The sequence below is a fragment of the Podarcis filfolensis genome, assembly GCF_964270895.1.
Source record: "Podarcis filfolensis genome assembly, chromosome: 6".
Taxonomy (NCBI): domain Eukaryota; kingdom Metazoa; phylum Chordata; class Lepidosauria; order Squamata; family Lacertidae; genus Podarcis; species Podarcis filfolensis.
Genome location: NC_139609.1, coordinates 91,653,292 through 91,670,466, shown reverse-complemented (window position 1 = coordinate 91,670,466; position 17,175 = coordinate 91,653,292). Strand labels below are relative to the sequence as shown.

General features: G+C 45.6%; 1 protein-coding gene across 2 annotated transcripts in view; it reads left to right on the top strand.

The window, feature by feature from the left end:
- Window positions 1-17,175, top strand: part of CHRNA4 (cholinergic receptor nicotinic alpha 4 subunit) — an 81,166-nt gene that overhangs the window by 52,683 nt on the left and 11,308 nt on the right. The window contains exons 5-6 of one of the 2 annotated variants that reach the window (XM_083618673.1): window positions 41-1,424; window positions 8,065-8,124. In XM_083618673.1, the coding sequence (XP_083474799.1) occupies window positions 41-1,424; window positions 8,065-8,124 (1,444 nt within the window). The remainder of the gene's footprint in view (window positions 1-40; window positions 1,425-8,064; window positions 8,125-17,175) is intronic. The other variant, XM_083618674.1, reaches the window with a different exon arrangement.

The following is a 17,175-nucleotide window of genomic DNA, read 5'->3' as shown; positions in this document are numbered from 1 at the left end:
CCTTTTCTTTCCTGTGTTTTATTCTCCTTTCCTAACACAGTGCAGATGGGGATTTCGCAGTCACCCACCTCACCAAAGCCCACCTGTTCTACGACGGGCGGATCAAATGGATGCCTCCAGCCATCTACAAGAGCTCCTGCAGCATCGATGTCACCTTCTTCCCCTTCGACCAGCAAAACTGCACCATGAAGTTTGGCTCGTGGACTTACGACAAGGCCAAGATAGATCTGGAGAGCATGCACCGCCATGTAGACCAGTTGGACTACTGGGAGAGTGGAGAATGGGTGATCATCAATGCTGTGGGCAACTATAACATCAAGAAGTATGAGTGCTGCTCGGAGATCTACCCTGACATCACCTATTCCTTCATCATCAGACGCCTTCCTCTCTTCTACACCATTAACTTGATCATCCCCTGCCTTCTGATCTCCTGCTTGACTGTCTTAGTCTTCTATTTGCCTTCGGAATGCGGGGAGAAGATCACTCTTTGCATCTCAGTCCTCCTATCTTTAACTGTCTTTCTCCTCCTTATCACCGAGATCATCCCTTCCACCTCATTGGTCATCCCCTTGATTGGAGAGTACTTGCTCTTCACTATGATCTTTGTCACCTTGTCTATCATCATCACTGTCTTCGTGCTCAATGTCCACCACCGCTCGCCTCGCACTCACACCATGCCGGACTGGGTGAGGAAGGTTTTCCTTGATGTCGTCCCACGCCTTCTCTTCATGAAGCGTCCTTCAACAGTGAAGGACAACTGCAAGAAGCTCATCGAGTCCATGCACAAGATAGCCAACTCTCAACGCTTTTGGTCCGAGACGGAAGTAGAACCCAACTTCACTACCTCGTCATCCAACAGCCCTCAGAGCAACGAGCAATCTCCCACGTCCTCTTTTTGTGCCCATCTCGATGACCAAGCAAAACCACCTCCGGTGTGCAAGTCACCATCTGGGCAGTATTCCATGTTGCACCCGGAGCTGATTCGGGCCAGTTGTACATCCCTCCAACCTCCCTGTCACCCTCTGGGAGACTCTCAGTCCAGCTCAATCTCCAAAGGCAGGTCGCTCAGTGTCCAGCAGATGTACAGCAGCCCAGTGAAAGCAGAAGAAGGGACCATACGTTGCCGGTCAAGGAGCATCCAATATTGCTACTTGCAAGAGGAGTCGTCCCAGACCAATGGGCAATCCAGCGGGTCCCCAGCCTCCCAGCGCTGCCATCTCAACGAGGAGCAGCCCAAAGCCAAACCCACTCACTGTAAATGCAAATGTAAAAAACCCGAGTCAGCCAGCACCTCGGGGCAAGGGAGCAAGACTCTTGGCACGAAAGACCAGCAGCTTTTGCTGATGTCGCCGGCCTTGAAGTTGGCCGTGGAGGGGGTCCATTATATTGCAGACCACTTGAGAGCAGAAGATGCAGATTTTTCAGTAAGTAAAAGAATAACAGTAACTTGTTTGCATCAGCACCTTTTCGCTGCAAAGTTATGCGACTCGGGATCCAATTTATTAGTACCACTAGTGTGCAGCTGAATGTTTTCCACCCTCATTAATCGTAATAATGTTAGATTATGTGTGTCCCCACTCCTGCAACATTCATTCAATTATTATTATTTTTGTAGCTGTTCACAACCAAACTTTCCTCAATTATTTCCCTCTTTTGCAGCCTCTTCAACATCATTTCCCCCCTCTATTTTGTTTCCTTCTCAAGTGATCCTAGCCAATCAGGGATTAGGTACTGTAGAAGATGGAATCATAGCAGCACGTAGCTGATCACTGTTCGATATGTATGATGGCGCTACAAGTAAACAAAACCTATTGGGGGGAGCTTGTCCTGTAGTGGCCACATGGTGGATTGTAGCCTCTCAGGGTTTACTCTATGTATTGAACAGTTTATTTTGCAGTGGTCCCAGGAAAAGCATTGAAGGGCTCCTTTCTGCTTCTGACAAAGCTTTTTGTGGAATCTCACCCCTTCATTTCAGCACAGAGCTAATTCCTATCATTAACATCCGAGGCTTTGCACCACATAATCTTTACACATGGAGTCAGTCGTGGCTCCCTTACAAGTACATTGTATGATAACATGGGCCCATTCATTCATACTGTACACTTCCAACTGCACCCTTGGTCTTAAATGGATAGCTTAAAAATTGCAATCAATTCTTATTTCCTGCTTGAACTTATGAGTAGCGGGAGAGGGGAAGCAAGGATTAAGGGGGAAAGTTTAATATCCAAAGTGCTTAAATCTATCAGGTCCTTCATCAGGGTGTTTCATATACAGAAGTTCAACCTTCTCTAATACTATCTCATTTCCCTTTCTACTTGAAAGTGCTTAAAAGCATGTGGGCAATGTCTGGTAGACTCCAAAAGCTCAGGGTTTGATGGGAGAGATCTGAGCCAATTGTGATCCAATTTTTTGCCCCCTCAGAGTTCCAGTGGTTGTGAAAGAATGGGGAGGGATGTCCAAGCGTTTAGGTGGGGAAATATAAAAGTTTTGTTTTTTAATGAGGTCATTGGGGTTTCCTCTTCTTTTCCTTCCACTTAAAAATGACATCAAGTTGCCACTGCAACTGAACTCTGGCAACTGGGCTGATGTTCCCACGAAAATGTGGGCTGGAATGCCCCATGGGAACTCATCACTTCACAATATTGCAAGTAAGAAAAATGCTTTTTGAGGGGGAAGCTACCTGAAATGGTTACAAGTTTCACAGAGGCTCCCTGAAAATTGCAGAAATTCTTCCCCTGAATACTTTCACGTTGGACGAAAGTCCTGTGGATGCTGACATGGGGAGATTTGGGGTGAGTTCTATTCTGAATAGGATGTCCAATGATCAGAGGGCCTGCATCCTTCAAAAGGAAAATATAAAATTTGCTTATTCCTGGTGGGCATCGATCACGAATGGTTCACTTACCCATTGGCTGGTTTTTATAGTTTGGGTAATTCATGAGTTTTATTATCAGCCATGTGGGTCCTCTTTTTATAAGGTCCCTGAAAAGGCTGGTGAGATGGGATAAAAGAAATATCTCAAAGGAATGTCTTCAAACTCACCTATTCACATCCAACCTCCATAATGTTACATTTTCACTTTGGTAGCTCAGTTGAGGCTCTAACCAATTGGATTTTTTCAACTTGGCAATGCAGTGTGCTGTTCACTGAGTGCTGGGTGTTGAGTACCACTGAGCTCAAACAGAGAGCCCCTTAGATGAGATACAGAGCCCCACTCCTTCTGCACCAGCAGGAATGCTGGTGAAAAGGAGAGGTCCACAAGCATTTTGGGGCAGGCAAGAGACACTGTGGACCTGGATCTTCCTGGGCTTCAAAGGCAGGTTCAGGGCTGGCTCAAGATATTTGGCTGCCTGAGGCACAATAGTATATGCCGCCTTATCGCCCCACTCCCAAGTTAAGGCACACAATGCTTCTCAATGATGGCTCCGACCTGGTGGAATGCTCTGTCCCATGAGACCAGGGCCCTGCAGGATTTAACTTCCTTCCGCAGGGCCTGTAAGACAGAGCTATTCCGCCTGGCTATCAATTTGAATTTAGCCTGATCTTTTATTCCCCTTCCTTCCCTCCCCCTCCCCTTTTTATGAAGATTACCTGCTCTGGGCTCCAACAGCTAATTCTCCCCGGTCTCCTTGCTGGCCCAAATAGGACTAATTCAGCCAGCTAGCCCTGGTGATCATCTAATGTTTATTGGGTGGATTTCCCCCCTAAATTAATTTTTGAATTCTGAATTTATTGTTATTCACATTTTATACTGTTTTTTATGCTGTTTTTTGTTGCATCGATTAAGTGTTTTAAATTAGTTGTCAGCCGCCCTGAGCCCGGTTTTCTGAACTGGGAAGGGCGGGGTATAAATAAAGATTTATTTATTTATTTATTAAGGCTGGCCAAGTTGTTTTGGCACCTGAGGCAGAAAATCTTAACGAGCTCCTCTCCCCGTCAGTAAAATACAAGAACAAAATTAAATAACGAACAATTTGCTGCCCTTTCCTGATAGCCAAAATCTACTCCCCGAGGCTGCTGCCTCATGTAGCCTCATGTGGGACTGGCCTGGGTCAGGTGATTCACAAGAGCCAATCCTATTCTGTAACCTGCCACATAACTACAGCCAAGGCAGACCCTCCAAGTGTCCCTATTTTCCAGGGACATCCCTGATTTACAGAAGCCGTCCCAGTTTCTGATTTGATCCCGGAATGTACTGGAGCCTCAGCTTCAGGATCTGTCCTTCCAGTGAGCACTCAGGGCTGATTTACTTCAGAATGGATAGGTTTGATCTTCTTGCCGTCCATGGGACTCTCAAGAGTCTCCTCCAGCACCATAATTCAAAAGCATCCATTCTTCAGCGATCAGCCTTCTTTTCCTTAGGATGTCACTATTTTCATTGGAGAAATGTTGGAGGGTATGGAGTTATCCGACCCCCCAAGCCGTCTGAAGGCAATCCTGTGTAGGAAAGTTTTTTTAAAAAAAGTTTAATGTTTTATTATGCTTTTTTATATGTTAGAAGGCAACTAGAGTAGCTGGGGAGACCCTGTAAGATAGGTGGGCTATTAATAGTAAAATTATCCTTATGGAATGAGACGTCCCTATTTTCATTGGAGAAATGTTGGAGCGTATGCTACAAGCCAAGGCCTGCAGAACTCTCATTCTGGGACACTTGCCACTGACAAAACAACTGGAGTGCCCCCCCCCCCGAGGGACCATATTCTTCCTCGGACAGCTCTGCCCCCACACCTGTCCTGTCCAGCCTAGCTCAGCCCAGCACATCTGTATCCTGCTCAGCCCTGAGTCGTATGACCCGTAGCTCTGACTTCTTGCTCCCTGCCAGGCATACGAACTCCACTCTTGCCTGCCTCTTCTGCTTCATGTCATTTATAGCCTTTCCAGCTGCTGGGGCCTGACCCTGAAGAGTCTCCAGCACTGAGCCACTGGTGCTGGGTCTTGCCTCTGTGCTTCTTTATGTCTATGTTTAGCACACTGCAGTTAGTCGTGATCGCTTCAGTAGCTGTCGTGAGTTTTTTTGTTTTGTTTTAAGAAGGCCAGGAGGAAAACGGACTGCGATGCCAGAACTACAACACTCATTGAAAGCAAATCAGATTGTGGTGGGAGCAAACCTCAGTTCTCAGATGCCCACCTGGAACGCCCCATCGAGTGCTGAGCACTATGACTGGAAATGGCCACTTGCAGCAGCTTTCAATGGCCATCGGTGGCGCCCAACTCTTTCGTAGGACTGAGCACCAAAATATGGCTGAGCGTAATAAGCCATCCCTAAAGCTATTATCCCTAAAGCTATTATCTGGGAACAGAAAGCCTGCACCTTGCAAGAAACAGATAAAACCAAAAAAAGGCAAAAGAGAGAACTGAAAAGGCTGAGTTCAACTGCATTTGCCTTCATAGATAAGCCACCAACAAGACAGGGGATTATTATCACCCCTGTCTACTATTTACAAAAGTGTCTCTGGCAACTGAGTTTGGAAGGAACACCACACAGCAAAGTCCAGTTCTTAGGAGAAAGTTAAGTGGCTGCGCTAAGTTATTTTGTGGTGGAAACTAAGCTTCAGTTTCCCAGTAAGAAGAGTGGAGCACACTTCAAGGTCTCCAAGAATCTCATCATACCATTGATGACATCAACAGGGGCATGTTGAGATCTAGAGACATATGAACAGTAGAGCCAGGGGGATCTGGAACAATGCCTTGGTGTCTGTCGCAAATTCTCCGCGACACTTTAGCAGAAATGCTCAGAGGTTCTTCAGTGCAGTACAGTATATTTATTGTGATATATATATATATATATATATATATATATATATATATATATATATATATAAAAATACAGGCTATAAGTACACGAGCAGTTCATACAGTCAAACAGAGTACCTGGCTGCACCTTAAGGCAAATAGGAAGACCTTTCTATCTCTCCCTCTCTGACCATACTCCTCTACACCACCCCCTTACTGCTGGACAGGTTTCCCTTTTAAACCGATGACAGCCAATCAACTGACAGCACATTACTGCTGAGTCTTTCTGACCCAGCACTTGCATAGAAAGTATTGCAGGCTGATTGCATCAGCCAATTGCATCAGCTAGCAAACTCAAGCCTGCAGACTTACTATCTCACACAGCATTCCGTGAATCCCGACAGTGTCCTCAGAGTCCTTGTTTGCCTGCCCATTGCTAGAAAGTCCTATATCAGAATGGGGTGATCACTTGGCTTTTCCAGGAGGCCTTCAGATTTTCCAGGAGACACATTCCTCTAATTCCCCCTCCCCCGTCCTTAAGTACATCAGACCAGGCTTTGGATTATAAGGCGGGGAAGGTTAACGAGATACATAGACTCTACCCCACGTCTAGCCAAATCCAATTTTAGCCAAATCCATGCCCCGCATAGTTTTTTTTTTTTTTAAGAGTACCAGAGGGGTCAGAACAGTGACCTACTTTGGGAATTTTATTCAAAATATTATTTGTTGTATCTATTTAACCAATGTTATATACTGCCTGAAGGTAAAGGTAAAGGGACTCCTGACCATTAGGTCCAGTCATGGCCGACTCTGGGGTTGCGGCGCTCATCTCGCTTTATTGGCCGAGGGAGCCGGTGTACAGCTTCCAGGTCATGTGGCCAGTATGACTATGAGCAGTGCACGGAAATGCCGTTTACCTTCCTGCCAGAGCGGTACCTATTTATCTACTTGCACTTTGACATGCTTTCAAACTGCTAGGTTGGCAGGAGCAGGGACAGAGCAATGGGAGCTCACCCCGTCACGGGGATTCGAACCACCGACTTTCTGATCGGCAAGTCCTAGGCTCTGTGGTTTAACCCACAGCGCCACCCGCGTCCCTTTATATACTGCCTACTCACCAGCAAACCTCTAAGAAGCTAACAAAAATATTATTTTTAAAAGACCAGTAACAGCAAACATGAAACAAGTTGGAGATTCTTTAAAGAAATGCTGGAATTAAATAAAGTTATGGGCTGCTTCACGCCTCCTCCCACAGCCACCTCTGTGATAACCACTGTCAGTCATAACATCTGCTCTACAGGCTACTACTGGTACAGGTTTCTTCTCCATAATCCATCTTCACTCTTCATAGCAATATAACCCTCCTCCTCTAACAAAAAACCAAAACAGAGTTATAATCAGAGCATGACATTTCAGTTTGGGCTTCACCGCCTTTCTCTACCACCCCACTCCCATCACCTCGCCCAGACTCGCTTACCATTGATGGTTGAGACACTGTGCTGAGCTTGATTGTTTCTCTGCTTGATTGGGATGATCCAAATTGGGAATGTCAATGTCGGATTCCCACCCGATGTCAACAAGAAGAAATGGAGGGCTGGATTCAGCTACCCTGTTCTGCTAGCGGAAGCCAGTGGGAGGACCCCTTGCTAGTACAATGGGGCTTTCTCCCCGTACTCCTCCCATACCTCTGCTTTGAATGGTTGGGACCACCCCTGGGAGAGTGTGCAAGGCAGAAGAGAGGGGAGATCGCTCCATTGGGAAAGCAGAAACACTAGCACTGATTGTGCAGTCTCCTTAATACTACATTCACTGCCGCCAAAAATCTAGCTAGCAGCTAATGACTGACACTGCCCAATTCACCTCTCATCAAGGAGAGGTGAAGTCCTATGCTGCTTGGGTTTATAATATATATATGCCCATTGTTGAGGGTTGTGGGCTGGTAATCCTGCTGATGTGTTTGCACTGTGCCTACCTTGTTTCTGCCTAACCCCTTCCCCTCTCCAGCCCTCTCCAGCCCAGGGGATGTCAGGTGAGTGGCACAGCCCTACCAAAGCCATCCTTTGCAGTGAGGCGGTACCTGGAATGGGACATTTCCAGGCTTAATCAGAAACAGCTGACTTTGGCTGGCAGAAGAAGGTGGTTGCTGGTTGATTTCCCCCATGCTTGGATGTACAGTAGCTGTCAGAGGACAGGTTGTCTTTAGGGCAGGGCCAGAGGGGGAAGCAGGTGGAGTAAAGATGTGACTCTGACCTTTGTACGCTAGGCTATGTTGTAACTGCAGAAAAGTCGGAGGGTTCTATACATACAGACCTCTCTCCATCCTCTACCCAGGCAAAGAAGAGGCCTTATCACAGTGCAAGGATACATCTCAGGCTGGCAAAAGCACTCAAGGTGAGTGTGGAGCAGAGTCAGTGTGGGAAGAGTACCTGGACCTGAGATTCCCCCAACCCTGATCTCCCTGCTAGGGAAAATGCTTTGTATGGAGACAATCAACTGGCTCAATCTCCAGTTGAAAGGGTTTCAGAGAGACTGGGGGAAGAACTTCTGCCAGAGATTGAGGAGAGCTTCTGCCACTCAGAACAGAGCTTGGGTGCAGGGGGCAACCTTTGGCCCCAGAGATGCAAGGGGACCCTGGCCTAATTTCATGTCCCTAACAGTCCAGATCGATAGCAAGAGTGACCTTCCCCTTCCCAAACAGCCTGCCAGGCAGGGAGGAATACAGGAAGAAAGAGGGAGAGAGAAGGCTGTGTGGAATTTGTGTTTTGGGGAAAACACATTCAGAAGTGCACATTTTGAGAGAAAATGCATTTTCAAATGCATAGTTAAATGCATATTTTTGTGCCAATTAAAAAAAGAAATCACAGATCAATGCAGAAACAGGGCAGCACAGATTTTTATTTTATTTTTTGCAGAAGTGATATGGACTGAAATTGGACTTAGTTGTATACCTGTCAGTAATCAAACTTCCCTCGTGAATGATCGGACCATGAAGTATATATATAGCCAGTTATTTTTATCTTATATTTATATCCTACTTTTCTCCCTCCATAAAAATCAAGGAGTCATACATATGTTTCCCAAGTGGTCACCCATCCTGGAACTGACCAAACCCAAAGCCTGACATCCTCTTCAAACCACACTCTGGGACAATTTCCAGCACTGTGGTGAGGAGCTGCTTGGAGCTGCACTGAAGGCTGCAAAGATTGCAGTAAATAAAATTGGGAGAAAGCTATGCCTTGTGGACTTTGAATGATGTGGTCCTGTGAGCTGCGGTACACTGCTGCCACAAATAGCAAAGGGCCAAACTTTTAAAGGCTATGAGAATTCAATCCTGTTCACGTTGTGCAGCCAGCTGCAAAGCAGGAGTTCTTCCTCCCTCCCTTCCTTTCTTGTGTCTCGGTTTTTTTTGAAGCAACTTCCAAGTAAACCCCACTCCGAGACAACCAAAGTGTGCTATATAGCATTCGGCAAAACTGAGAAAACAAATGGTTAAAACCTTGCACTTTTTTGTCCATTAAAATAGTGGGGTCACAGAGATTTGACAGAGTTGCACCTCTCATCCATGTATGTTCACTAGCATGACGAAAGCAGAGTCCATCATCTAAACCAGGCCAAAAGCCAAAATGGATTGCAGGTTAGCAACTGAAAGTCCCTGGGCCAAATCCGGGCCACTAAAAGATGCTTATTAGCTCCCTTTCATTTGCCAGTCAAGAAGCAGCAGCAACAGGTTTGGCAAAAGTGACTTCTGTGGCATCTTGACCTTAAGACAGAGGGTAAAAAGGTAAAGGTAAAGGGACCCCTGACCATTAGGTCCAGTCGTGGCCGACTCTGGGGTTGCGGCACTCATCTTGCTTTATTGGCTGAGGGAGCCGGCATACAGCTTCTGGGTCATGTGGCCAGCATGACTAAGCCACTTCTAGCGAACCAGAGCAGCACACGGAAATGCCGTTTGCCTTCCCACTGGAGCGGTACCTATTTATCTACTTGCACTTTGTTTTTGTTTTTCTGATCGGCAAGTCCTAGGCTCTGTGGTTTAACCCACAGCACCACCCGCACCCCTAAGACAGAGGGTAGCACCTCTCAAAGTAGCCCTCTGGGAAATCTACTTACTGACCAGAAATCTACTTACTGACCAGACATCTGAATAATAATTTCGTTTAAGCTAAGGATGGCCACACACCAGACAGGGGGCCTGATCTGGTCTCCCCTGTTGATTTTCCCCCCTGGTCCCCCAAGGCCCCACTGATTTTGGCAGCTGTAGAAAAAAAAAAGTAGACATGGCACTGAGGTGTCCTTGATCAGCCCTGTAACCTGATGGAGATGCAATGTTCCCCTTCCCCCATCATCCAATGAGTGGGAGTGAGGATTGGGGTCTGTGTGGCTTGCACAACCCTGTGAGGTGTGTGTGCCTGCGAGCATGTGGGGTGTGCCCCCCACCACTTTTGCCAACCCTCACCACAGGGATAAGACCCCTGGGGGGTTGGCCAAGGGTGAATGCCACCCTCAGACGAAAAACCTTTGCTCCCCTTCATCTAAGGAAATCCTGAACTGCCCAGTTGCCACCTGCCCAGTCAGATTTGATCTGAACACAATAATAGCCTCCTACCCAAGAAACAGAAAACCCATCAACTGCTGTTCTTGCTTTGCAGTCATCATAATAATAGAACTAGTCCCATTCATTGGAAGTCACAGAATAGAATTTGTTCTGTGTTGCTTCCCCCCTGATTACTCATAAAAGAAGCAATCTTTTATTTTTCTTCTTTTCCGGTTTTATTTTTTTTAGTTTTGCTTGCTGGGGGAAATCTTGCCACGCATTTCTCATAAATATCTTTCATAACGTTATTGAAGAAATCATTATGCTGTTATTGTTTCCCTGGTCCCACACTTTCTTCTTTTTTCGCTGCCTTTAATTGGCAACATAAGGTTGGGTGATGAAAAATGCAATATTCAGGTGCCTGTTTTTCTAGCCTGTCGATGCCTCTCCCTCGTGTGACACATCGTGGTGCTTGGTGTTGCAAAGGACAGGCCCATTGCACGATTAATACAACAGAATTAACAACAACAACAAACAAACAATCCAGTGTGTGAGTGAGGACTCGAATTGGAGGGAAATAACTTACCACCGGCGGCCTTGAGTTTCCATCAACTTTATTTGGGGAAAGAGAGAGAATCCATAATATTTGAATGCTTGTTTTGTTCTTGGGTTGCTTCTGAAAAGGGAAAATTGCTTCTCTAGCTTCCAACGCCACAGGGACTAAAGTAATTTCCCCAGAAAAGTGTCTTGAACTCTGTCGGGTAAGCCTGCGCTGGCTTGTATAAATGTTTTGCATCAGAATTAACTCAATGCTTTCCCTACCTCTCAAAAAAATCAACCCTTTGCACCAATGCAACTCAAATTTCACCCCAAGAAAACTACATTCTGAAATTTGTATGGATTGTGCAAATTAGGAAGCACATAAGAAGCCAGTTTATACTTTTCAGTGTTTTCTACTCTGATTTGCGTTGCAATCAGGTGTGAGGATGTGGTGGCACTGTGGTCTAAACCACCGAGCCTCTTGGGCTTGCCAATCGGAAGGTTGGCGGTTCAAATCCCCATGATGGGGTGAGCTCCCATTGCTCTGTCCCAGCTCCTGCCAACCTAGCAGTTCGAAAGCACACCAGTGCAAGTAGATAAATAGGTACCGCTGTGGTGGGAAGGTAAACAGCATTTCCATGTGCTTTGGTTTCCGTCACGGTGTTCTGTTCCACCAGTAGTGTTTTAGTCATGCTGGCTACATGAGCCGGAAAGCTGTCTGTGGACAAACACTGGCTCCATTGGCCTGAAAGCAAGATGAGTGCCACATCCCATAGTCGCCTTTGACTAAACTTAACCATCCTTTACCTTTACCATTACCTGCAGACAGGTGTCTTTCTCCACTTTACCTAGAGATGCCGTGAACTGAACCTAGAACCTATAGCATGTGCTCCGCTGCTGAGGTGCATCCCTTCTTCTGCAAATAAAGCAAGAATCTAGTCATCATGGTTCTGAATTAAAAGCTGGTTTAAATAGGAACACAGGAGGTGGCCTTCAGTTGAGACCACTTGTCCATCTAACTCAGGATTGTTGACACCTGACTGGAAGCAGTTCATCAGCATTTTAGGGAGTGGGCACTCCCAGTTGTGCCTGGAGACATCAGAGACTGAACCAGGAACATGTAGCATGCAAATCATGTTGAATATATTTGACAATTTTTTGCAGAATATATTTTCCGTGGGTTTGTATTGCTTCACACTGCTGTGGTATTTTATGAGAAGGCAGTATAAACTGCTCTTCTTGTTGTTGTTGTTTAGTCGTTTAGTCATGTCTGACTCTTTGTGACCCCATGGACCACAGAACGCCAGGCACTCCTGTCTTCCACTGCCTCCCACAGTTCGGTCAAACTCATGCTGGTAGCTTCAAGAACACTGTCCAGCCATCTCATCTTCTGTCGTCCCCTTCTTCTTGTGCCCTCAGTCTTTCCCAACATCAGGGTCTTTTCCAGGAAGTCTTCTCTTCTCATGAGGTGGTCAAAGTATTGGAGCCTCAGCTTCAGGATCTGTCCTTCCAGTGATCACTCAGGGCTGATGGATGGGTTTCAGAATGGATAGGTTTGATCTTCTTGCAGTCCATGAGACTCACAAGAGTCTCCTCCAGCCTCATAACTGCTCTTAGGAATAAATAAACCATGTAACCATCCACTGAGACATGCTTCGCTGATGAAACTTACCACTTAATTTCACATTCACTTTGTCTTGGGGCATGGGTGCGTGTTGGGGAACCTGTGGCCCATCAACCCCAGTTGGCATGTCCAGTGATCTAGAACGATGTGGGTTCTAGTCTAGCAACACAGGCAGAATCATAAATTCCCAACCCAGTCTTAAGGACAAGCAACTTTCTCTCTGTCTCTCTTTAAAAAAAAAAAAAGGAAAACTAAGATTCTCGGGATGCTGAACTCTGTGTTTGCTCACTGGGACCAAAGAGGACACATAGCCTGTCTAATATCTGAGTGGCAGACATTAAGCCTGAGTTCCCAACTCCCTGGGAAATGTTGGGGATTTAGTCTTGTCCTGCATAATAAATGGAAGCAATCCATCATTTGGAGAGGAAATGAAATGTTCTTGTCTGAACTGGAAATAGGACAGTTGGCTTATTCATCCTGTGCACCTTTGCAGCCATTATGCTTGAGCACCAGAATTAACTGGCTGCAGAATGGCTTTTCTCCCCCATTACAGGAAATGATGTCGTCCTTATAAAAACAGCTTGATGGCATCTGACTCTTTAAAGGCAAGGTTATTGGGCTTTTTCAAAAGAAGAAGAAGAAGAATGCCTCCATACAAAAGGCTATTGGGACAAAAAGGCAGCATCCAGTATTATGTGGAAACGTTTATATAATTTAGCAGAGTTTAAATGATCCCCTGTTTGAGTTTATGCAGCGACAAGTGGGTTGCTAACTCGTTTGAGTCCTATCAATAATTATACCTTCCTGGTTGATATCCCTTTCTGTCCCTCTTAAAGAAAACACACATGAATCTGAATCATATTAACATAAACTACTTTACTATCAGATTCATTCAGGTTTACAGAGTTGTTCCTGAAGGCAGGCTTAGGTTACATAACAGATAAACTATATACTAGATAGTAGTGAGTCATGAGAAGACTGCATCCGAGCAGTTGCCAGTTAACACTCCTTGCAGCACCGACCAACCAGCGTGGAGCCAGTGTGGTGTAGTGGTTAAGAGCTGTGGACTCGTAATCTGGTGAACCAGGTTCACTTCCCCGCTCCTCCACATGCAGCTCCTGGCGACCTTGGGCCAGTCACACTTCTCTGAAGTCTTTCAGCCTCACTCACCTCACAGAGTGTTTGTTTTGGGTTAGGAAGGGAAAGGAGATTGTTAACCACTTTGAGACTCCTTAGAGTAGTGATAAAGCGGGATATCAAATCCAAACTCTTCTTCTTCTTCTTCTTCTTCTTCTTCTTCTTCTTCTTCTTCTTCTTCTTCTTCTTCAACCAACTGACAAAACTGCCTGCCACATAGAGGCAGTTAGTCCTCTCTCAGGATGTTGGACTTGACTGACAGCTTTATATCCCACATATTAGTTGTACTCAGAACAGACCCATTAATGACTGGCCTAGTTCCATTCATTTTTATAGCTCTACTTTGTGTAGGACTCTACTTAGTCGGCTGCAACCCAAAGTTTCCTAGATGCCCTTGATGCTTGTCTGCAGTCAAGACCAGAAAACAATGTCAGAGCCAAGATAAATGCTACTGTCCACCTCTCCGTTTTAATTACTGGCATGTGTGAAAACTGATCATCCTTTTGGCCCTAACAACTAATGGGGGTCACCTAACAGCTTTTAAGCTCCCAAAATTATTTGGGGGAGGCCATTACTGTTTAAAGTGGTGTCATAGTGGGTGAACATGGACCTGGACTCCCTTTGATTTTTAACATTTTTTCTTTAATCTAGAAAGTTTCCCCTTTCCCCTTAGAAAATGAGCTATTTGCCCAACAGGAGGAAATATGCAGGTGTTAAGTGAGCATCCAAGCCAATTCCTGCCCCTCCCAGCTGCATTTAGCTTCCATTTAAAAATGGGAAATACAGCCATGTATCTCCCATCATCTCATCTCATCAAACTCTCAATCCCCATGAATTCGGTGGGATTTACTTTCACATAAATATGCATAAGAAGGATTGGTCTGAAAGGGGGGAATTTAACAAGCCATCACTTATCAGGATGAGCCTGTCTTTAAGTTCCTGATCAGTATTCTGCAGAAGCCTCACTGCCACAAGGGGAATGTGGTTGTATTAAAAGTAAGTGGTTCTTCTAATTGAGTGCTTGAGGTTTTTTGTTGTTATTGTTGTTGTTGTTGAGTGTTTTGCTTTTGTTTTTAAAAAGAAAAAACAAAGCCAGAAGACAGGAAGCAATAGGGTGTTCCAAAAATGGACTTGTGCAATTGGGATTTGCTAGGGACTAGTGACCTGGGTTTGTTTGGGTCTGTTCCTGCATACCCTCCAACATTCCTCGGATGAAAATAGGGACATTTCTCACTCCCCCCTGCAACTGACCCTCCTTGAACCCCTCCCCATTTTTTGTCCCCATCCCCAGAGCATTTCCTATCAGAAAAGAGTGTCACCACCACTTCACCAATGGGACACAGCACACACACCCTCTGCTGTCCTGGGAAAACCCCTTAATCCGGATTTAGTCCAACCACATGTGGGGAACATCTTCCCAAGCTGAAGGGCTTGAGAGAAATCCAGACGACAGAGAAAGAGCAGGGTGGGAACGTCAGCAGCTCAGTAACGAAGCAGGAAAGGACCTCTGAGTTTCACTCAAAAAAATCTCATTTATTCAGCCCGCTGCATTTGGATTGCAACATTTGTCAGTGTTTATTTTCTGTTTGCTCTGCTGAAGCACTTTGCAATAGAGCACATAGAAAATACAGAGTTGCTTTGCCCCTGACGAAGTCTGTAATCAAAACGCATTGGGCTGAATAAATTGGCACTCTGATTGGTGTCTCTTAAAGGTCCTCTGGTCTCCCATTCAAAATGGCCTCTACCCAAGCATTCCAAAGCTTGCGTTTGACCTGGATACTTGTATAGCCTTACCAGGTGGGGGAAGGCCAATGGGTTACCTGAGTGGATGGAAATCGCTGTCCCAGGAGTCTTGTGTCTCACTGGAGGAGAGTCCAGGCCCAAAGATTCTTGGTTCTAGTCCTGGTGACTCTCAACTAGAGATGGATGAGAAAAGTGATTCAGTTCACATTTAAAGGTGAACATGTGTAAGTCACGCTTTCCGAAACAATGCAGAAAGTGAAAATCAGCCACACTTTGAAAACAGCACTTTTCTGAATTTTGCAATTCTCCAGCCAAGTGTACAAAAAATAAATAAATCACGTGCTTGGGTAAAATGTGTAAATAGGTGCATATATTGGTGAAAATTACATAGTGAAATATGTCATATTAGAAAACTTTGCCTTGCAAAAATGGGTTTGTTAGGTAACGTCACTGTGATGGGATGGTGAGCTGCTTGTGCGTAAAATCCTGATCCCTCAGAGTTTGGCTAAGTTCCCAAACCTCTGTCTGTGATGGAGCTCCTTAAGCATGGCTCCATCAATCGCTCGTAGAATCGGACAGTGGGCGTTTACGGAACTTCTTCCAGCATAAAAGCTCCTTAACGGAAACGCGTCTTCTGGACTCTCGGCGTGACAGTTTCCGCCGAGGAGTGGGTGTCCCTACGGGAGGTCCTGAAACCTCCCCACTGTTCTCGCTTGAAGTGTCTCTGAGCCCTCCCTCCGACTCACTTTCCCTTGGAACTCCACTTCTCCCCCTGCTGGTCCCCTCCTCCGCTGAGTGGTCTCTCTCACCCTCCATGAGCCCTTTCACCTCCTTCGTCTCAGATGACAGTTCCCTGACAGTCACATACAAAAATGTGTAGATTAGGTGAATTTTGCACTAAAATGCTGACGAATTAAAAAAAAAAAAGCAAGTTGATATAGAAATGTGGAGAATTAAACTGGAAAAATGAGAAAGTGAAACTGGCAAGTTCATCCGTCCTCACTCCCATCATTATGCTCCCAATAGTATTGAGAGTTTTCTTTGGAGGAAATTTCTTGCAAATAAAGTAAATACTTCCCCTCTGCTCCGTATGCCAACTAACATGGGGTCCCCTGTTAGCATGTCTGACCATGGCCCACCAAGACTGTTCATCTGCCATTTTGTTGGGGAGTCTTCCTGAACGCTGGATTTTGTGCAAAGCTGCTTATACAAAGAACTACAGGAAGGGGAGAAATGGACAGCAATTTGAAAAAAATGTATAGAACAGCACGCTATGTAGGACCCCATGAGGGAGGTGTTTTCATTCTAGTGTTTATTGGTAAACTGGTTTCCAAAAGATGGCTGAGATACACTGGCTGCAAATTGGGTACTGAGCTATGTTCAAAGTGCTGGAACTGGTATGCAAAGCCCTATACCAGTGATGGCCAAACTTGGCCCTCCAGCTGTTTTGGGACTATACTTCCCATCATCCCTGACCACTGGTCCTGTTAGCTAGGGATGATGGGAGTTTTAGTCCCTAAACAGCTGGAGGGCCAAGTTTAGCCATCACTGTCCCATACAGTCTGGGACCAAGATTATCTCACCCTTTAAATACCCAACTGATCACTGTTTTCTGCCAGAAAGGCATCCTGCAGGTGCCATCTTATCAGGAGGTGCATTCCAAACTCACAAGCCTTTAATGTGGTGCCATCTACCCTTTGAAACTCCTTCCCTTCTAAGCAGAGACTTTTATCCCGATCAGTTCCCTGCTCCTCCAAGTCTCATTACAATGAATAAAGGGCCGAGTTCCAGACCTCCAAATCAAGTTAAATTGTAAGCTGTTCTTTTGAAATACAAGTAGCTCTTTTTCTCCTCTGTGAGTTGA